Here is a 22500-nt window from a genome sequence, read left to right as displayed (position 1 = left end):
TTTCTTCTGACACATCTATCTTCCTTCTTTCTTATGTATATTACTCTCTTGTAATATCTTTAACCTCCAGCACTTTTTGGTCTTATATATGTTGAAAAACATGACTTGTATTTTATCATAGTCTCGCTATTTATGTATTTCCCTCAGCCATGAAATTTTGTGTAAAGTTTGGTAATTTAGGATCCTCCCCCCCCGACCCTTAATTCTTGTAATGCCTTGTCTTTTAGCATTTGTTACTATAAATGGATGTAAGTCCAATGTATTATTTTAGTATCAAATTTTTACTCTTTAATTAAATCCGCTGATATCGAAGCTTTTCTTTTAGTAGTCAAATTTTCTGTTTTTAAAGGAAAATATGCAAACCACATAGACACTTCATTGTTTCTGTGTGTCTGTTTCAGAAGGCCAGTGATACGGAAGGAATCCAGTTAATAATGTTAAACTCACAAACATGTTGTAAAGACTGACATTTTCTTTTTCTTTTCTGATGTCTTTTATGATCAGTCGGTAAAGATTTGCCTTTCATTATTATTTTTTTGTTGTCTTTTATTTTCAGTCGGCCGATGTTGCCAAAGCAGCTGACTGATTTTGTGAGTCGTCTGAGGAACCGCTCCACAGAGAATGGACATAGCGGTACGCTGATCGCTGTTCTTGTTGATGGGCCTTTGTCATTTACCTATTTCAGTTCAAAATTTTTGCCCGATCGATATTTTAAATGGACATTACTTCTTAACACTTTGAGGTCACTTGCTGCAATAATACGACTGAAAATTATACATTCCAGTCAATTGACGCAGTTCTGTGACCCCCCCCCCCCTGGGAAGTAGTTGTAGCCATTCTCCTGGCCGGGTGACGAGATAGGGTATTTTGTACTGCTGGCTGTGTGTTTGCAGAGTGTTAACATGACTAGTTTAGGCAAAAAGATGATAATAGATAGCATTTGCATAGCGCAAAGTCCCACCCAACAGCAGACTCTATGCGCTTTACAATCTACATTATTACACCAGCAGACCTGATAGCATTCTGAAACAATCTCCACTTCCTGGAAAGTGTACAGTGCAAGCTGCCATTTTGTAAGTGCTGACTAACGTACTGACAAGATCTTAAACTGTCTATGGTTAGGTACCTATTTCCACCTGGTTGAAGTGAGGAAAATTTGTGTAAAGTGCCTTCCCCAGGAACGCAATGTCAAACCTGAGATATAAAAAAAATTGTTTTTGTTGGTTTCATAGCAGTAATTATCCGCCGTCGGCTTGCTAGGCCAGTCATGGTTTCACCACCGCCCCTTTAGCCAGCAACATTTCGGGGTGACCCGGGTCGACCTTCACGGCTAGCGTAACGCCTCAGTGACATAAAGTCACACCGTACTTCACCCAGACCCAGCTATCCCCTACTTTGTCCTGTTTCCACCTCCCCCGACGAGGACGAAGGGTTGGACTTTGGGAGGCAATATAAACACATTCTGCAAAAATCTGTTATCTTAAGTGTGTCTTGGGTGAAGATTATAAATCAATCGGTGTATGGGTAGAATTCTCTGGTGTTGCATAAACTCATCAAATCAATGACTCGACCACATTTTCCTGTATCCCTCAGTTGGAAACTCAGATGGAGATCCCCCAGGCCCTTGGGTGAGGATGAAAAGCTTGTTTTCAAGGTAAGATAAGAAATAGTATGATAAAACGGTTGAACCTGCTCTAAAGACTACCTGTCCTAGACTATCGCCTGTACAAAGGACCACTTCCCACTTCTCTCTCTCCCCCTTTAATTGTATTTTTTTCTTATTTTATAATGAAACTGTCCAAGAGGACCACCTGTCTAAGATTACCATTTTATCCGCAACAATGGGTGATTGGCATGGATAATTCAGCTGTACTATGGTATGAATTTAGTTACTTTTTTAACAAAGTTGGGCTTTCTAAGAGGCAGAACTTCCAAATTTAACATCCATCTCACTTAGCAACTGAGCGGGATTAGAAGTAGAAATGGACTGTTTGGGAAGCTATGGATCAGAAAGAAAAAAAAAAATGAAGATGAAGCATCTGTGTGTAGTATACATAACAGACTGAAGTGCTTGTATACAAATACTTTACATCCAAGTATGTTATCGGGGAACAAACAACTACAGTCGAACCTGCGTGTGGTTGGCGGATGCTCTGGTATAGTTTGCTCCTTCTTTCCTATCAAACATCTGTCGTCCTGATCTCTCCTTTTTTGTGTTTGTTATTCTCTTGTAACTCCTGTAATCTTTGGCACTTGTATGACCTTTTTGTGTTATACTAGGGCAGTAAAACTCTTATGGAAACTTTTAAAAAACTAAAACAGTGAAACCTGTCCCTTGTGGGTGGTTGGGGGGTGCTTTGGTGGGGTTTGCTTTTTCTTTCCTATGAAACATCTATCGTCCTTATCCCCTCTTCTTCTTTTTTTATGTTTGTTACTCTCTTGTAATACCTCTAATCTTCTGGCGCTCATATGACCTTATGTAGTTGCGAGTGCCGTAAAACCGTAAAACTAAAAACCGGCCCATAACAGTCACTCAAGATCAGAGAGAAAAGTGACCATTATTGACAGATGGCTGTTGTGGACAGGGTCTGACTTATGGTCACTTACTAGACTTGACAAAATCAACTAATGATTTAGATCTGAAATCTTTAGTTTATCTCTCCATTTTATCTCCTTCCAAATTATTATCCATCATAACATGTTTTTGTGTGTGCGTGTGTCACTTCACAGAAAACCTGTACCCAAACCAGCGGATTACAGCGATGATGATGACTTCAGTGACGGTAAAAACTTACGGAAATTAATAAGTTTTTGTATCAGATTTGCAGACTTGTTTTTTTGGTTAAAAGATTTATTAATGTCAATGTTTATCTTAAACCAGGAAATGGTTTCATCCTTTGAATTGACAATTCTTATCTTGTAGCCAAAAGACAGAGGCAAACAGCCATCTATCTTCAACAGGAAGACATCCATATCAACAATGTCCAAACCAAAGTCGCCAGCGTTGTCACACGAGAGGTAGCCCTCCTCAGTGACACCGATTCATTTACAGTCTGTCACACATATTGCGAACACACTCATAGTGAAACACGCACAGAGCCGATTTTTAGGTCCCGCATTTCTTCCTATTCATGCCTATCCTTTGTATTTAAAACACGTACATGATGAAACTATTTCTGTGTCCTGCCGATTTCGCTTTGTGCGTGCTAGACTGTAAGTGTAATCTTTTGCTTATTGTAGTAGTGTAGATTAAAAAAGCCCAGGAGTTGTTGAAAAATCACTCCATGTAATAGTGGCATTTTCTGAGTGTTTTGCTTTTGATTTCCTTATCTTGGAAAGTGCCTGTTTTCACCACGATGCCTCACATTTACAGTTACCATTTTTATGTCTCCCCTCGCAGACCCGGAAGATGATGAGCCAGGCGCTGAAGACGGCACATATGTCAATGTGCCTAAACGGGCTCCTCCAGTAGACAAGAAAGGTACTTATGATCAGTTAGTTTTTTTTTATTGTCAAGGTCATACCACAACTGCAGAAGGGGCTCTCATGGTCTAGAAGTTATGGTGTTCGCCTCTCATTCAACAGGTCCCGAGTTCGGATCTTAGCAGCAATGGAAAATTTTGTTTAAAAAAAAATAAAAAATTTTCCTTTCACCTCCTTTCGTGCTCTCTGCTTTCATCTTCACTTTCTGACCCCCTTCCCATTAATCCCTCCTTTGGCTCCTACTTACTGCTGTCTTTCAGTCGCACCCCTGATCTTAGGATAGATAAGATCACAACTCCCAGCCCTCGTGGATAAAGGCGAAAAATCCTGAGGTCCCGTGTGCAAGTTGCGCACATTAAAGATCCTAAGGTGGTTTTAAAATCGATAAGACTAGGCTTCGGCCGCCACCCGGGCAAAATTCAAAATTATTTCTTTCCAAACTGAAAATGATTGATGTGTCCCGCACCCTGGTATGGCCTTATGCAGTTGCGAGTGCTGTAAAACTCTTGCCAAAACAGCAACAAAAAAACATTCACTGCATCAAAACCAATCCCACTTAGATTAATCTTGTTCAGTGTTGATCAGTCTGATGTTGTGACACAGGGGATCCCAGATTGAGTTTTGAAAAAGTTGGTAAGTCTGCTACTGCCAAAGTCATTTTTGGTTGTTTTGAGAAAAGTAAAGAAAAATAGTGCTAACCTGAGAAACAACTGTTGGAATTGACAAAAGTGAAAATTCTAAGAGTAACTGGGTTTTGGGTTCATTAAACAAACCCTGCTGTATTGAAGAAAAAATAATGGCCATTTTTGTAATTTCAGTAACTAGAAATCTTAAAATAAGGGTGTAACAAATTATGTTTTGACCATTATACTATTGTAATTTCTGTAATGGGGAGAAACACAAATGACCAGCATCTGTAATGTATGATTAGGTTCTTCATCTCTGCAAGCAGAAGATGTGAGTTTGATGCCTGAGTTGAGAATTTTTTTTTCTTTATTTGAGTACATCCGTTTGTATGCTGGGATGTAGAATCCTTCTCAGCTGGGATAGCTATGACATTGGTAGAGTCGACGCAGCCCACCTCCTGAAAGACCTAAATTGTGTTGATGGGAGCAGAAACTGAAATGGTACAAGGATGGGAGCTGAGATTCAGAGGAACAACAAATATGTATGTATATATATATATATATATATATATATATATATATATATATATATATATATATATATATATATATATATATATATATATATTTATATACCTGAAATGATACATATATACCTGAAATGATATATATATATATATACCTGAAATGGGTTGCGATGGGAGTAAAAAGTCAATTGGTGTATTGTGTATGTCCTCAGAGCATATTTATGCCAACGCCAGAGTGATCAACAACAACAGACTCCGAGAGAAAGAAGAGAACAAGGCTGGACGCGAAGTGGTAATATTCCCTGGCTCTTTGTTTCTTTGTCTGTTTGTTCATTTATTCCTTTATTCATTTGTTCCTTTGTTTCTTTTAATCTGCTCTTTCTTGTGTTGTTGGTAGATTAAAAATAATTATTTGAATAGTTTTAGATCTTTTTCTTCTTCTTCTCCTCCTCCTTCTCCTCCTCCTCCCCTCCTCCTCCCCTCCTCCTCCCCTCCTCCTCCCCTCCACCCCTCTCCTCCTCCGTCCCGCCACCGCCGCCGCTGGAACTCCCAGTCTCTGATGTGAAGGTTGCCCACCAGGGCGGTGCCACTGACTGAAGTTGTCTTTAGGCCATTCCCAAAGGGGGGATATTAGCACATGTTCTTATGCGCTGTAGAATTGTAAATGGGCTGATTTATCAATGTCATGGTTATACTGTGCCTGAACAACATAGGGGGAACTGCTGCTTTTTTTTCCCTCATCCCTGCTATCATCATTTTCCTCTACTTTTTTTTGTTGTATGTTTGTCACTCTCTTTTGCACTGCTATTTCTGGGGTGCCTTGATAGTCGAAGCGGACTTTGTGCTGTTGAGGCTAGACAGGTGAGCAGAGTAAGCCTGAATCCTCATTTGGACTTTCCTGTTGACATCCACCCCTTGGCGCTCGTACGACCTCATGCAGTTGTGAGCGGCGTAAAACCTTACTAAAACAAACGAAGGTTACTGTTCGCCGCAGGTTCTCCAGCCCACCAGAGAGTTTTGGGTCTCTCTGCTGACTGTTGGGCCAATATTTCCTTCTATCTAAGAGCTTCAAGCATTGGGCAGGCTTGTAGTAGAACTTTTTCAATTCTTTTATTTTAAAATGATTTCTGCAAGTTATGCCGGAGGATGAGTATTAGGTAAAGCAGAAAATGCTGCCACCTTATGATTGTATCGCGAAGTTCTTATATATACTAAGTTTAGAACAGTGTCCCAATCTTTACTGAATTATTTTTGACATTCCAAGAAAGTGAGTTTTCTTCTTTGCAACCTTTTTACTTTGAGTGCGAAAAAATTGTGCAGTGTTTAACTTTCTTTTACTTAGCAGTAAAAAGACAGCTGTACATTTTGTGCCTCTTTTCAAGTTTTCATAGTGAAATCATATAAAAGTAAATGTTTAGTGAAAATGACTGATCTTTTGTGAAGACTGAAAAGAGAAAATGGTTCATAAATATTTTCTGCAAGCTGGAAAAGGGCGACATGGGAAGTGCTCTTCTCTTATTTCTTTTCTGTGAAATGGTTTAAAGTCTCCCCGAAAAGGACGGGTAATGCAATGATAATTTTTCTCCGTGAAAACTTGATATTGGGTTGGCCATCTTCCTCCCAGCTCAGTGAGCGCCGATGTAATTTCTATCACTCTACTAGCTCTGACATCAGGGGCAAGCTGTGGTGGAATTTTTTATGTTCCTTTCTTTTTAAACTGATGGTAGGAGGGCGCCACTTGTAAGTCTCTTTTCTTTTTTTTTTTTCTCTATGTTATTTCTGTCCGTCTTGCCTTTTCCCTATGCCAAATGACTAATGTGTGAATGTGCTTATTTGTACTCAAGCAAGCAACTCTCACTTTCAGAATCCGGACGGTTTGGTGTACGTGACAGTGGACTTTCCCAATGCACAGGCGGAAGAGAAAAAGAAGAAGAAGACAAAGAAAGAGAAAAACAAGGGTAAAGAAGTCGAAGGCGAGATCAAGTCAGACTACTCGGAGATCGACTTTGCCAAGACGGCTGCCCTCAACGAGAAGATGAAAGTCGAGGCTGCTGCAGCAGAGGCGGTTGAAGCTGAGGGGGATTTGAACACAGACGCTCGGGGTGTGGACGCTGACGGTGATGGGGGAGTACGGGACGGAGATCAGGGGATGGAAGATGGAGATCAGGGGATGAGAGATGGAGATCAGGGGATGGGAGATGGGGATCGAGGGGTGGTGGCAGACGAGACTCCAGATGCAGACAAAGATGGTGGGGCTGACGATGTGGTTGCTGATGGTCACATAGAGAAAGAGCCGCCAATGCTGTATGGTGGAAACGAATCTGTTGGCACTGCTGTGTGAAATGGTGAGAGGCATGGAAGTAAGGGTGGCCTAGATATAGTTCAAAATGGGAATGCCATAATTCTGAAATTTTAGAGACCTTGCTAGGGGATTCTATTTCTCTTTAAATTTTTGTGGCTCCGAAAAATGACGAAGGTTTCACTCCTTTGAAGCCGTGGCTGTTTTGAAATGTACATACTTTTTGTTCCCGTATTTCTGAACAAGCCCGGCTTATGCAAGTGGTCGTGATGTTAAGGCTTTTCGCTTGCAAGAGATAGAATTCTAGACGTTTTGGTGGGTGTGCTTAAGGTTGCTCTCACAGTTAGTTAAAAAGATGCTAATTGGGAAGATGTCTGGCGGAAAAATACTCCAATGCTTCAATTTTTGGAAGGATAAACTGTCAAATTGCCCCTGCTTTCCTTGTCTGGGGAATATTTCAGATGGTGAGACCTGAATTATCTACTGAAACAAAGTATGGAAACTGAAATCAGTCGTAAAAGCTAGCTCTGCTCTGCTTCATAGATCAGCGATACCATAGAGGTTTGCCATTTGCCAGGCAGTCTGGTAAATGCTGGTATGATGCTAACGGGGTCACCAGTTAAACAAAATGTATTTGGAAGACAGGGACTGATTACAGTGTTAAGTCAAAAAGTGAAATGGGTCTGCTCTGCATAAGGATAGCTTGACTGACAATTTTTGTGGGAAAGGTTGACTGGGATTTTAATGTATTGTGAATGTGGCTTTTAGAAGTTTAGTAAAGTTGTTGTAAATAAATGTCAGTAAGATTCCATTGTCCTGGGTCAGGGAAGAAAACTTCCTGAAAACCCCAATGCTTTTCTCGTCTGAAGGACTCCTTGTGCAGACCCTCAGTGACTCTGTTCATGTCGATCTATGCTTACTGCGTCAGCAGTGTCAAATTTGAATGTTGTTGCAGTCGGTCTGGTTCTCTTTTTCCTTGGATTTCCAAGGGCTTTCGGTCTTGAATACTTCTCACATCCATACAGAGCACAAACTATCAAAAGAGCATGCAAAGCTCAACTGCACAATTCGAAAGAAAGAAGAAAGAAGCAAAGGTAATACTTAACACATTTGTACTTGAGGCAGCTCACTTGTTTTTGTCAGTCATTGCCATCACCAGATTTGTTCTGATCTGTCCACTTTTTGTGATAAATGAATTGATGCAGACCTAAAAGTGCCTTACTTGAGCTGATGTGCCTTTTTTATGCCATGGAGAATGTGATAGAGCTTCTTTTATGTCACTCTGATATAGAATACTGAGCAATCACTCACAGTAGTGCTCCTGGTTTAATCAGCAGACAGTTCGTTTTGTTTAATGCCATAAGATATAATGTTTGTAAACACTGACTTATGTTGTCTTTTGTAGCGTATGTTATTGAAGTTTGAAGTGTTTGGAGGATTTATCTTTAAATCTATATAGGTTGTGCAGTGCACAGAGCTTGCTGCTCAGTGGGAATTTACACCATACAAATGTTATAGATTATTATGATGTATTATATTATGTCAGTTTGGACCAATCCCCCCCCCCCTTGCTCCCTTTTGAAGCTTTCTTGTGAAGTTTGGTTTTATGGAAGATATTTTTTTATGTGTGTGGACCAGATGTCACAGAAGTCATTCAATAGTGGACCAGATAAGTGCTTCAGATGTATGTGTGATATATATCAATTTTATATAAGAATACTTCTGCAGTAAAACCTTGGTATAACATTACAATTCTCTCTTTGGACTCAAGATCTTGAACGTCTTAGCCATGATACGTATTGGCTAAAAAGCAAAAAAAAAGTGGCAGTGACAGGGAATGGTACTGAGTGTTATATATATTTATTCACTTATTCAATCCCTGTACATTTGTTTGTATGAGGGGCAGAGAGATGAGAGGGACTGGGAAATGCAAACATTCACTGATGGCAAAACGACAACAGGAAAAACTATGGCTTTTCCTTTCTTTGTTTTATTCTCACAATGTACTCCATATGTTGTGAACAGACTTTTAATCACTAAGTTTTTTTAAAAATTAACGTTGCAGCAAAAATACGTTTCATGTAGGTACATTTTAGAAGGTAGCTTTTGATGAGTAAAAATAATAGTTTTCATAAATTTAGAAAGTGAATGTCACAGCTGAGAGTACATTATAACAAGGTTTTACTGTGGGTGTATTTATTCAGCCTATAATGAGGAGATGGTTGGTGAGCGCCACTGGTAGGTCATACTTCTTTATCTTTCTTATTGGTGGTTTGCCTTGCCTTTTCTCAGAACTAAATGACTGTCATTATATTGATATGGATCTCTTTACTCAAACAATAGCCTCAAATTGTCGATGTCCAGTTGGCTGCATTTTTTCCTTACCCCACATTTGACATTTGGCTTTTGGGCTTTGTGGCACAGGCAAGTTTCCTTTCTTTTTTTTTTTTTTTTGGTTTCCATCACAGATAATATATCTCAATTAAAAAAAAAATTTTTGCAGTGGTGTTTACGGATTTTGTATTCTGTATTTTCTGAATTTGTGAATTTATTTTTACAAAGATAAATTTTGATAGAGCTATAAACCAGTTTGACTGCAAAATTTGTGAAGGTCAGTACATGTGTATGGGATTGTGTATGGCTGCTGATATATGTTTTTATTGATGTGTTGTTATTGTGATCATGATCCTAGTTTGGCATCTTATGTTGCGTTTATTTGATTAGTTGTTAGAATACTAGTCAAGCCAAAGTAATTGTTTTGAAAAAGATATGTGGTTCCTGATTTTAACATTTTTATTGTTTCTGTTTGCTGTCTTAAGATCTTGTTTTGTGCAAAATCAGCTGAAAGCTGCTCCCAAGTAACACCTTTTATCTTCAGAACTTTTATGGCATAATTGTGTTGCAAGTGCCTGAAAACTCTTACTAAAACTAAGTTACAGAGATAAGAGTGTCATTTTGTCTTTTGAGATGTTCTTCTCCTTCCACAAATTGCAACTCTCATTTTTTGTTGTCGCTTCAGGCTTTGTTTGTTTTGATTTGATTAAAGTTTTACGACACTCGCAACTGCATAAGCTAATATAAGGTCTCTTTGAGACCTGATGTGGCTTGTCTGTCGTCACTGGAAGTATTATGTGTCTACGTTGTAGTTAATATTGCTCTTTTTTTATTTTGTTCAGATAGAGGTTCTTGTGCCATTTAAAACAGGCTCAGCATGGAAGGTATTACCTGATGTAATGGAAAAAGTTGTTTGTACTAAGTCATTTTGTATAGCTTCAAGAAAATGTATTGAGCACATTTTGTACTGTAGTGGCCAATATCTATTATGTGTAGTGAAGATTTTTCACTTTTCATAGTCTTTTTCATGTTTTGCAATTTGAGACGTTTTTGACATGTGTTTGTGTCCCTCTCAGCCTAGGTCGGGGCTGACTGGCAGGTTCAAAACATGGGTGGTTGGCGGTTGCTTTGGTGAGGTTTGTTCCTTCTTTCCTATCTAACATCTGTCGTCCTTATCTCCTCTCCTTCTTTTTTGCTTTTGTTACTCTCTTGTAACACCTCTAATCTTTGGCACTTATGTGATCTTATTGTATTGCAAGTGCCTTAAAACTCTTTTTAAAAAGGGTCAAGGCAGCCTTCCTCCTCAATTATCTAAATAGTTTCGATGGAGACATGAAACTTCCTCAAATACGATTACATTGAAATGTATTATGTTGGCAATAAGCAGGATTGGCTTGAAAGATTAGGTGGCCACCAGTGTCCATGTGAGGGGCAAGTGAGAGAAGGAAAGAAAAGAAGAAGTAGAAGACATAGTCTTCCTGGAGATCTGAGAATGTTTGGAATGCTGTAGGATCTTTTGCGTTGGTCATGATAGATTTCTAAAGGGCTTAGAGCCTCCATTCTGGTAGTGATATGCATAGTATAAATACAATATATGAGGCAGCGTGGTGAAATCAAGCGCTCGCCAAAATAATTAAAGTCAAGAAATTGGCATTTTCCCACAGGTTTGTGAATTTTTTCCCGAAGGTTTGTTTTTTGACTTTCATGCCCATTATAGAGCACATTTCTGTGTGTATTTTACTGAAAAACGTTGATTAAAGGCAGAAGAAATGTAAATTTTCAGTTTCCACGGACTCTCAAGCTAAAGAAATAACTCAACTTTTGCGGGCTTCTTCTAGCTAATTTTACCTCTGAAACCAGATGACCCTCATCTCCTTCAATCACACATATCTCGAATTCTATTCAACATAGATGGATATTATTTTCACCCAAAACGAGGAAAATGGACTTGCCTTAAGATGATACCATCAACTCCGTATGCCCTAAAATTGACGAGAGCCTGATTCCACTGCGTTGTGCCTCATATATTAATATTATTATTGTAATAATTATTATTATTATCATTATCATTATTATGGTCGCTATTAAAATAATTGCTATTATTATAAAGATGAAATATGCCAACTTCTTGGATTGCAGTAAAATTCTTTAGTGGGGAGGAGCAACTTGTAATACGTGGTTGAGATAATATATTAGCTGAAGGTGGAAAACTTAACTCTGTCAAAGTGTCAGTCACAGTCGGAATTCTCTAAAAATCTCACAGAAATTTTCTTGTATATTATGCTGAAAGTTGTCATCCACCTGAGTTATTTGTCTCCACATGTTATTGCATATTTCATAAGCAAGTATCGTACTTATATTTACTCCAGTACTCGGGAAACAGTAATAGCAAATTTAAACTTTTGAAGGGCTTCCAAGTGTCTTGTTTTGTCCATATCATTTCTGTTGCAATCAATCCACTTATGTCCAAGTTTTCAGAATTTTAAATATTTACACCCTTCCAAGATCTATCAAAAATGCGCCTTTCAACATGATCAAAATGCTATAACCAAGGCTTACAATTTTCTTACGTTTTATGATTCCTGATATGAACAACACAACAAAAACTAATTTTCTTTGTCTGTAATGTAAAAAGTACCCAAACGGACTTAAGTGGATTGCTTGCGACTCCGATGACATGATTTGTGACCTGTTTGTGCAGGGTATTCAGTTGTAAATAGCACTAGTGCATGTACTTAGTCGTGTAAGTCTCCATTTCTGATCCTTTCGGTTGTTCTTCTGTACAAGGCTTTTCCTTCTCTTGAGATGGTTGACATTCCGATGACAGGTTGTGAATGAAATTGTGTTGTGATGCCACATTCCATAGCTGTCTGATTTTTATTTGAGATAAATGAGCATGATAGAGTTCACTTACGAAACTCTCACACAAAATTTCTCATGTTGCTTGGCGTAGCAAAAGTGTAGACTTAGCTTCAATTTCTTTTGAATCAGTAATGTAATAAAGACAAAGTTTAGATGTTATTGCAAAATTTTTTCTAATGTCCATAATTACATTTATACAGTGTATATGTTGAAGCTATTTTATTGTACGATATCACTTGTTGTTATGCGTTGTCAATGGCAAAGAAAGTCATCTCCTGCGTAGATAAACTGTGTATTGTCGTTTCAAAGTTTAACAAAGCCATTGTGATTTTATAGTGCCTTTTTCACTGTCAGGTTGTAGTGCAGGTGATGTGCTAGTAAGTGCCAAGTGAGTTGGATAAATTGGAAGTAGAAAGTTGATTTACTTTCACTGTATTTAACATTACAAAAAGAAACATGGATGGTGGAAATGAAAATGATACTCATAACTCATTTAAATTTGGAAAAAAGTCAATGTAGTTGTGGTTTGGGGATTTTATCTAAATGAAAGACAACATTCATTAGTTTTTCCCTGACCTCTGTTCACACACAGATACACACAGGCACACAAACAATCACACACACACACACACATTTGTACTCATAAACAGACAGATACACACACACACACACACTTACACACATAAACACACACACTCACACTTGTACTCATAAACAGACTCACACACACACTTACACACAAACACACATAAAAATACACGCACACACACTCATACAGACACACACACACACACACATAGAAATACACGCACACACACTCATACAGACACACACACATACACACAAACACGGACTAAAGCAATGTCAGCTTCCAAATAGGCACAAGAAGACTCTTATATTGACACTTCTACTTGCCAACTATTTCACATGGCCAGAGTGCCCCGTCCTATCTCCCTTGTACTTGTTCATGCATTATAAATAATATTATATACAGTAGTGGTAGGTATATGTTAGATAACTTGGTGAATCAATCAGTTAACTCAGAAATAAGAACGTGTGTGTAGTCTTGTAAAAGTATTCGTAGGTAAGTAGGCCAATCAATCGATAAGCTCAAGAGTTAGATTAGAAGGAGTAGTGTGTGTATTTGTGTGTATTTGTGTGTGTTTTGTGTGCGAGGTTGTAGATGAATTGGTAGATAGCCAAGTAAATCGATCAATGATGCCGAGAATGAGAAGATGTGAGTAGTCTAGAAGAATTTACAGATAGGTAGGCAAGGCGTTCAGTAAGCTCAATCGTAATACGGTGTGTGTAGGCCTGAGAGAAAGATTCGGTAAAGTTCAAGTAAATGTCATTTTTTCAGCAGGTTGGATGGGTCTTCATCCCGATTCGAATTATATTGAGAGATGGCTTGATTGGTATTTGGAAGAGGTTGGTTTGGGGGGGGGGGGGGGAGGGAAGAGGGGATAGAGAGCGAGAGAGAGCTGGGGAAGTGGAGAGTGAGAGTATTAAATAATTTTAAAAACTTACATCAAACGGTTATCACCTTTTGACTATTTATCATCTTTTGTCTATACACATGACTTTTATAACGAAAACTTTTGATATGTATGATTTACATGTGGCCCAGGTTGTGTCCTCTTGAAGACTGATGTGTTTTTGTTATATTTAGAGTGACCTTTTGGCACATGTATGTATAGCTCTCTATGCAAGTTTTTTTGGGTCATCAGTATATGATTGCTTAATGAGAACAGCTGAAAGCCAGTTGTAAGAAAAATTTATTCCTCTATGTTAGCGTTGTGAATCTGAATATTTTATGGACAAGGCATGTTAGTGTACATTTCCTTCGCTTTTAAAAGTTTTTATGAAGTTTACCTCAGTGTACGGTATAGGCTACATCTTTTATAAAAAGGCAATTTGATCTTATTTGATCAATATATTCACTGGTTGTGTCACCATTTAAAAAAACAAATATTTGAAAGGTGTTCTGTTTCTAATCCATGTGCCTGGAACTGTTTACAAACTCGGCCATCGTGCAGAATTATGAGTCCAAGTTGGTGTCCAGATTGATCTCTTTCTGAGGGTCTGGCCAAGTATTAAATTTTCTCCCAGCTGGGAGTGTGTTGTGCCAGGTGTGTGTTCTACTGGTGCAGCTGCCGTTTCATCGATAAGGAGGACAGAGATTGGCCTACCTATTGAATGCTGACCTCTGTTTCCATCAATTTAATGTGTGGAGCAGGCTAAATTCCTGTTCTTGTCGTGTGCACTTTTTGAGTGGGTGGTTGATGGGTGCTCTGGTGTGGTCTTCTCCTTCTTCCCCATCAGACATCTGTCGTCCTTATCTCTCTTCATTTTTTTTGGTCTTTGTTACTCTCTTGTAACATCTCTAATCTTCGGCACTTATATATGACCTTATTGTGTTGCAAGTGCTGTATACATAAAACGCTTACAAAAGCAAAATACTTTTTGAACACTGCCCTTTACTGCTGTCTGACGCATTTGGTGTTTAATTTTAGTGTTTACAAAAAATACAAATAGAATTTGTTTTGACTGTTCTGGAGTCTGTACATCATGGTTCACTTGGTTTCTCTCAGATACATTTACAATGATGCTTCTTGTGATATGGCAGTATCGTCGCCCAAGTACAACAACCCTGTTTTACACAAAAACAAAATTTTAAAGGGAGAAAGGAAAAAAACTTTGTCATTTCATCTAACAATGTTTGTTAAAAATTAAAGTAGGAATTTTGCACTGGCGATGTTTATTGAGTTACATGTCTAAAAATTTGGCACAAAATCCGAATCATTACTTTGAGTAGAAAAAAGCAAAAAATGTATTTTTTGACATAGTGTGGGTTACAGGTTTGTTGCACTCAGGCAACAATTTACAAATCATGTGAACATTTCTTGTAGTTGTAGTTTCTCTTTTCTTCCCTGCCATCTTTAACTCCGTACCAGTACTTCATTTCTCCCAGTCTTCTTGTTGTTTCCGAGTAATATGTGGTCATGTCGTTGGAAAACTGAAAATGTGACTAGCTTTTGAATAAATTAGAATTCCGATTTCAGTAGGATGCCCTTTTTTAAATGGTTACACTGACAAAAAAACTTCTTATCTCGAAACAGCTGTATATAAAAGAAAGGCGTCTTGTCAGCTTATGGCAGCATTGCTAGTAGTTGCTGTGGTTACAGATGGGGACGGGGGAGGAGATATTTTATGTCATGATCAGTTTTTCCCATTTTCCGTCTGAGAAAATTTCTACTTTCTGTCTTATATCTTGACTGGGAGTCAATTCTGTGCCTTTGACGTGGATGCATTGTGTCTTGTTTGACCTGAAACTTCACAAACACAAAAAAATCACTGTGCTCATTTTTATGTCAACATACTCATTTCTCTCTATAAGATTTAATGTACGAGTATACCTCACATTAATTTGTGACAGGAAACTCGTAAACTTTGAATCTTTTGTTTTTACAATCATCGTCTTATTTCGTTTCCCTCTGACTGATCATACTTCGTAATACATGTGGGAGAAGTTTTATTTTCTAAGTGAACAATCAGCAAATTTATAGAGTACCTGTTCATAAAAATTTATTAAAAACACTTGTATTTTTGTATGAATATGTTTTACCTTTTCAACAAAGTTTTGATATTATCTTTGCATTTACTAAATATTCTTGTGGGTGGTTGGAGGACATCATCACAGGGAGGCCCTACTACTTTTTTTTTAACATTCATTTGTTTTTGTCTGTATATCTTGTATTCTACTTTCCCTAATGTGGCCATGTGCTTCACAAACTCAAAATGATGGAGGGTTTTAATTGTTTTTTTTGTTTTTTGTTTTGACTGGCCCATGTAATGCTGAAAGATTCCTTCTTTATTGGTGACAGGTCAGTCTCTGCACTGGACAGAGACAGCCTTTTTTTCATGGGACTTATTTTTTAAATTTGAAAATATTTGGTTTTTTTTACCTGTAGCTCCATATTTATATTACGCTGTTAAAGTCAAATGTACATTTATTTGCAGATGTTCTTGTGTCAATGTTAAAAGTTCTGTTGATTTATCGTGACTCTTTATAACCAGTAGAAAGAAGACAAAACACTCTTGTAAATAGACCATTTACTTGACTCTTATCTCAAGACTTGCTTTGTGGCTGTAGAGAGAGACGGAAATGTGTGGATGTCTCATCAGTCGTATAATAATGATGAAACTTGTGACTATGCAGTAGTAGTATCTTGATCTAACAAACACGTTCTTGTAATTAGACCGTTCACTCTACTTCTATTTCAAGATTTTTGCTTTGTGACTGTGGAGAGATGGAAATGTGTGGATTACTCATCAACCATTACTTAAGTGTTGAAACTTCAGACTATGCAGTAGTATATAATATGTCCAAGATCTCTTTCTTTTTTTTTTTTAACACTTTACTGTGCCTTTGCTTATCATTCCAATAAAGCCCATTCCTATGAACTCTTTAATTTGTTTTTGCTTGGTTTTGTTTAATTTTCTCAGCTTAAAATCTTTGAAAATGCAGGCGATTGATAGATGGTGTCGGAAGTACACCCTGGTTGAATGTCTGCCTCCTGTTGAGTGGGTGGTTGGCGGGTGCTCTGGTGTGGTTTGTTCCTTTTTTCCTATCAAACGTTTGTTACTCTCTTGTAACATCTTTAATCTTCGTTACTTCTATGACCTAATTGTGTTGCAAGTGCTATAAAACTCTTACTTAAAAATTATGCCCGTGTTTATCTTATATCATGTGGTGTAGGTAGCCTAGTGGTTATGCCACTGGATCAATAATCGCGAGATTGCACATTCGGGGGGTTTGAGACTCAACTTGGACTGATGTGGTGTCCTTGGTAAAAGCAATTTTATATAAATTTCCCATTTGGCTTGGTCTTTTTGGAGATGAACATTACACTCTGGAGGTCCCACCTCTTAAGTAGCCTAGTACTAGTAGTAAAAGTACTAAATGCGTTGATAGGGGCGTTACACCTATACCATTTCGCCATTTTCACCATCTCATATCATCTAACCATAGATCAAAACAAAACATGAATTTATTTACAAGATGCATTTATTGTCAAAATGACAAAGCTCTTTAACAATTTACTGAAAATATTGTGGGTCTGCGCCTTAAAAAGTCCACATTTTCCAGGAAAATAATTCAAGAGAACATTTCGTCGTCCATGATACGTACGAGCGTAGGCGACATTTTGGGCCAAATCAAGTTAGAATCATCAGGCAAGTCCTTAACCTATACTCTATCGCCTCTAGAATTCTGGTATCGATACCATTAGCCGTTACAGAGTTGTTAATGTTTTTCAAACTAGCATATCCATCATTTTGCAGTGTTACCAAAAATCTCAAACTGCTCTCCTGAATAATTAGCAAAATGTCGCTTATGCAAGTACGTGATTGAGACGTCAATTTTGTCCCCATTTCCATCAAGTTGTGACGACATCAAAAATGCCAAACCAGTTATATAGAGGAACTATCTACGAGTTGTGAGAGAGTAATAGCAAAACTAAATTTTCTCCGTGCCAATAGGAATACAGTCGAACCTGCTCTAACAACTGCCTGTCCAAGACATTCACCTATACAAAATGGCTACTTGCCACTTCCCCCCTTGCGTTCTTTTTCTATTTAGGAACGACCGTTTTCAAAAAGACCACCTGTGTAAAATGGCAACTTTCTCTTTGACAATAGATGGTTGTCTTGAACAGGTTTGAAGGTACTTCAAAGTATACATTCAAATATACATGACATGTGACCACACAGTTACATAATTTTGTGCTAATTATGGGGTGGGCTGGCGGTCTGTAACATATAACAGGTGAAAATGATATGGTAAAAGCGAAACGTGTTTTATGAGGCTCAATAGAAATGGAAGATAATAGAGAGCCCTTGGTTCCCCTCACTGACAGGTATCTGTGGTGTAGAGGTTAGGCATTTCGCTGTCTTACACAGGAGACCCAAGTTTGGTTCCCGAGTGGGTAGAAACATTTTATCGAATATGTCAGGTCTTTCTGCTGGGATGTTGTATCCCTCTTAGTCTGGGTTGGCATTGACAGGCAGGGTCAGAAGACTGCCTCCTAATTGATCTAAGTTGTGTCGCTGGGGGCATAAAAACACTCACATCTAATAAGAAAAAAGTTTACCTCTCACCGATATCCACTGCAAGACACATAGGGCCCTGAGACAGGAAATGCCGCCACTCTCATTGAAATCTACAAGAGAAGCTGTAAGGGCCGACAGAAGAACTGAGCAGTACGGCTCAGTATATGATAGATATCAAGACTTCAAGTGTGATGCTACCCAAAAGAAGAAGCAGACTGATATCTAATACAGACAGCATCAATGACAGAGAACAGTGTAGTTGTATCTCAAGACTTGGTAACAGCTTGGTTCAGACATTTTACTCCAGTAAAACTTTAAGCCTTTACATATTCCAACTCATTTTTTAAGTACATGTAATTCAGTATCCGGTAAGCTCTGAAATATTGAAGCCAAGATTTTTGCGTTATTAAATAACAATTCAATCAATATTAATGATGATTGTCTGTAAAACTATTGCAATGGAAAAACAAATGGTGCATTATTCATAAAACAGACCTGCTCTTTTAGCGGCTGAAAAATTGGGAGTCATTCTAAGCAAAACTTTGAACTGTGGCAGGACTGCTGCCGACCCGTGCACGTGGTGTGAAGGTAACGCTCTCCACAGACACACGCAGAAAACGCGAGCTCCATTCCTGTGTGTAGTAGTTATTTTATCGAATATCGCCATCTGCCCGTTCTGACGGTGTATCTCACTGAGCCTGTGTCGGTCCTGACAGATCAGGTTGAAGCAGCCAACCTCCTAAATGGTTATCTTAATGGGGTGTAAACATGAACAATTATAGACAGCATTTGTATAGTGCAACTTCCCGCTCAACAACAGCAAGCTCTACGCACTTTACATTTTTTAAAATAACACTCCTTGCCGATTCAAGAAAGATATGGCAGTTAGGGCTAGTTCTATTTTTCCCGTTCCCTCAAAATTAACAAACAAGACATGCATTTCGGTACTCATTGATGATTATGGACAAACATATGACAGTCCTTGCCAGAATTTCACACAATCTTCACAATACACAAACTCAATCTACTGTAGGATCAGGCTTATAACTGCATTGATGTGCTCTGGAGACACCTGACTCCCACTTTTCAGTCCTTCGTTCCTTTTCAGAATCTCACTGTAGTGAGAATGTAATGGAGAACAAAAAAATGAGATGGTGATGTATGTGATTGACAACAAAAATACAACTTTGTGCATGAGGACTATGTAAGGCACTGCAGGGTATTCATTGATATTATGCAGAGGTAGACCGATCTCGATGTTCATCTCCAGACAATCAACGGTGATGATTAGTGAATGATCGCAGAAAGACAGGCACAGGATGACTTGGATATTGTGATCAAGCACAAGACTAGGGTCATCTGAAAAAGAAGAACAGAATCCAAGTTTTCACATTGAGCCTTAGAAATGAAAGCCAAAAATGTGTAAATGGTACAGAATAATATAATGCTATGGTACTTGCAACGCTGTAAGATTGTTTAAAAGGCAGGACCTATGAATTTAGCGTCCAGCTCTGACTGAAGTTAGGACCAAGCCTAATGGCAAAATTAATGTAAAGTGACTTTCCCTAGGACACAACATCAGATCAAGCTCACTCCAACTCCCAAACTTGAAGGAGATGAAGGAGGAGGAGAAGGAGGAGGAGGAGGAGGAGGAAGAGAAGGAAGAAGAAAAAATAGATAAAAAAGGAGGAGGAGAAGGGAAAAGAAGAAGAGAAAGATAAAAGATGAAAAAGTAAAAGGAAGGGGAGAAAGATTGAAAAAAGGAGTGGGAGAGGAATAAAAACAAAGAAGAAGATCATCAGCCTCGAACCTGACCAAAATCAAGGTATGCCCAAAGAGGCTCTAAAACTTTTCCCTACCTGACGATCAGAGGAATAGGTCGGAGCACACCGTCTTCCACTCCTCTCTCATACTCGTCCACATCTGCTAGATCCTCATCAAGAGAACGGGTCAGATGTTGTAGAAATGCATCAAGGGCCTGTCAGGAAGAAACACATACCATGGGTGAGACAAACAATAAGTGACTTCAATAGATTGATAGCGTAAGATAAAAAAAAAAGTTAGAAGTTTAACCGTTTCATGACTTATTTGACATAAGCCATTCATCATTTTTTCTCATAATGCGGAAGAGCCAGGATGCCGTTGTGACTCGTGACTCATGCGTTTGTCAGGCCTTGTAAAGCAGATTTTCGTTGTTTGGCTCAACACCTTTATGTTCACTTAAAAACACATTTCTGAGTCAATTTTACTTAAAAACATTGATTAAAGGCACAAAAAATGAAAATTTACTGTTTCCAAAGACTCTTGAGCTGTGAAAGTCACCAAACTTTGGCAGCCTCTATCTTGCCAATTAAAGGCATAAAATATGTACATTTTCAGTTTTCAAGTACTCTCAAGCTTTTGAAGTTACCAAACTTTGCCGCCCATTTTCTTGTTGATCTTTCCTCTGAAATCAGCCGATCCCCACCTCCTACATTTTCAAATATCTCGACTTCTATTCAAGATAAAAGGGTATTTCTTTCATCAAAAGCAAGGCAAATGAACAAGCTTACAGTACTTACACATGACATCAATAACTCCACATGCCCCAAATTGACAAGCGCCTGATTCCACCACGTCGTTACACAAATGGACAAAAAACGCATGTAGAATACAGACCACGAATAGGGACAAAGATAGTCCTATAGAGGAGGATTAGAAAAAAGATGGCAGGCCAACATCAAACAATGAATGGGTACAACCTGGGCACAGAAAACAGCTGATGAAACAGAGTAGAGGTCGTTGTGGGAGGGCTACATCCTGCAGTGGGTGGACAACGCCTTGAAAGAAAGAAAAAGCTTACCACATCAGACACAACTTTCTCATGTAATTTATGCAGAGGTTTGCACTCAGTCGTTTTGTCTCTCTGCTTCTGAACGTTCAACATCTGGCCAATGTCGATGCTCAGGATCAGATCTGAAAACAGTGGGACACAATAACAGTCATCCAAAACTATCAGGTGAAAAACGCAACAAATGCAAACCACATAGAAAATAACAGAGGGATTGTACAGAAGTCTGATACAATAATAAAGACCACAACAAAATAACGAAAGAAACAAATCACAGATATACAGCCGAACCTACTCTAAAGACCACTTGTCCAAAGACAATCACTTGTACAAACAACCACTTCCCACTTCCTGCCTTGTCAACCCAATTCACCTTACGTTGCCGCACAACGCCGCCAAAGCCCTCTTTTGATAGGGAACCTGAAAGTGCTCTGTTGTGGTTTACTCCTTTTCTATCGTATATTGATTGTCAATATCGGTCCTCTTTTTTGTCTTTGTACCTTATTCTCAAGTAAAATCTCTAATCTTTGGCACTGATATGACCTGATCATGTTGCAACTTCCATAAAACTTTTATTAATTAAAACAACCCCCCAAAAAAAAAAATGTCTGTTAAGTGATAATCCTGTTCTTCCTGTGCGCTCCTCACATAAATAATATTGTTGACCTGCTGTTCAGCTGCATTAAGTTCAAAATTTTGACAATTTAAAATAAACTACAGTTCCTTAATCTTGTTGCATGTGATGGAGAAATAACATTTTATAAAAAGCAAAAATCAGAATCTTAAGGGTGAAAAAATAAACAGTTCAGAAAAGAATCATAATGTAGGTACAATTTTAAAAAGAATGATTCATTGCTTAAATTTTTATTTGTAGTGTGTTAGTAAGTACTGATACGTTTTGTTTTTACTGTTGTCTTTACGTGTATATAATTAATGTACGGCTGAGAAAGTTCTTTAAGCCATTAAACTGGTTTCCTTGTTACTGTGAAATGTTTTATCTCGTGTGAAAGAAATATTACGCTCAGTGATCATTTGATCAAGGTAAAGCACTCAAAGCTTATACTACTCATGTGGGAAAGAACGCTATATAAATGCAGTCTATTATGATTATTATTGTTATTATTATTATTATTTTTTTTTTTTACTCTCTCCTGAAAAGTTTTACTTTCTGGGCTGAAAACAAATGAACAGCTGGCTAAGGATATCTTTTCCTCAACTGACCATCCAGGTACTTGTTATGATGATCAGCTTCTGTCCACAGTTTGCCTTGCTGCGACATAAGATTCAGGATATACTCCATTATCACCACATCTGCTAGTTTGTTCTTGGCTTGCATCGACACCTGTGAAAAAAACACACACCCCAAAAAAATTAGTTGAACCTGATTTAGCAACCACCTGTCCAAGACAATCACCTGTACAAACAACC

The 22500-nt window shown here is 38.3% G+C and overlaps 2 protein-coding genes across 3 annotated transcripts in view; one reads left to right on the top strand and one right to left on the bottom strand.

The window, feature by feature from the left end:
- Window positions 1–10729, top strand: part of LOC101850784 (titin) — a 43962-nt gene extending 33233 nt beyond the window's left edge. Inside the window, exons 15-20 of the mRNA XM_005093486.3 lie at window positions 557–633; window positions 1594–1654; window positions 2731–2783; window positions 3401–3481; window positions 4849–4928; window positions 6501–10729. Of these exons, the coding sequence (XP_005093543.1) occupies window positions 557–633; window positions 1594–1654; window positions 2731–2783; window positions 3401–3481; window positions 4849–4928; window positions 6501–6977 (829 nt within the window). The 3' untranslated portion in view covers window positions 6978–10729. The remainder of the gene's footprint in view (window positions 1–556; window positions 634–1593; window positions 1655–2730; window positions 2784–3400; window positions 3482–4848; window positions 4929–6500) is intronic.
- A 6452-nt stretch (window positions 10730–17181) lies between these two features.
- The window catches only part of LOC101850543, a 24036-nt gene continuing 18717 nt past the window's right edge, over window positions 17182–22500 (bottom strand). For both annotated transcript variants that reach the window (XM_005093485.3, XM_013079823.2), the window contains 4 exons: window positions 22294–22414; window positions 21085–21197; window positions 20102–20220; window positions 17182–19601 (listed from right to left, as the gene is read on the bottom strand). In XM_005093485.3, coding sequence (XP_005093542.1) covers window positions 19598–19601; window positions 20102–20220; window positions 21085–21197; window positions 22294–22414 — 357 coding nt within the window. In that variant the 3' untranslated portion in view covers window positions 17182–19597. The remainder of the gene's footprint in view (window positions 19602–20101; window positions 20221–21084; window positions 21198–22293; window positions 22415–22500) is intronic.

The sequence above is a fragment of the Aplysia californica genome, unplaced genomic scaffold (assembly GCF_000002075.1).
Source record: "Aplysia californica isolate F4 #8 unplaced genomic scaffold, AplCal3.0 scaffold00065, whole genome shotgun sequence".
In the NCBI taxonomy this organism is placed as follows: Eukaryota; Metazoa; Mollusca; class Gastropoda; order Aplysiida; family Aplysiidae; genus Aplysia; species Aplysia californica.
The sequence above is the reverse complement of the archived record's forward strand: the minus strand, read 5'-3'. Positions and strand labels throughout refer to the sequence as shown.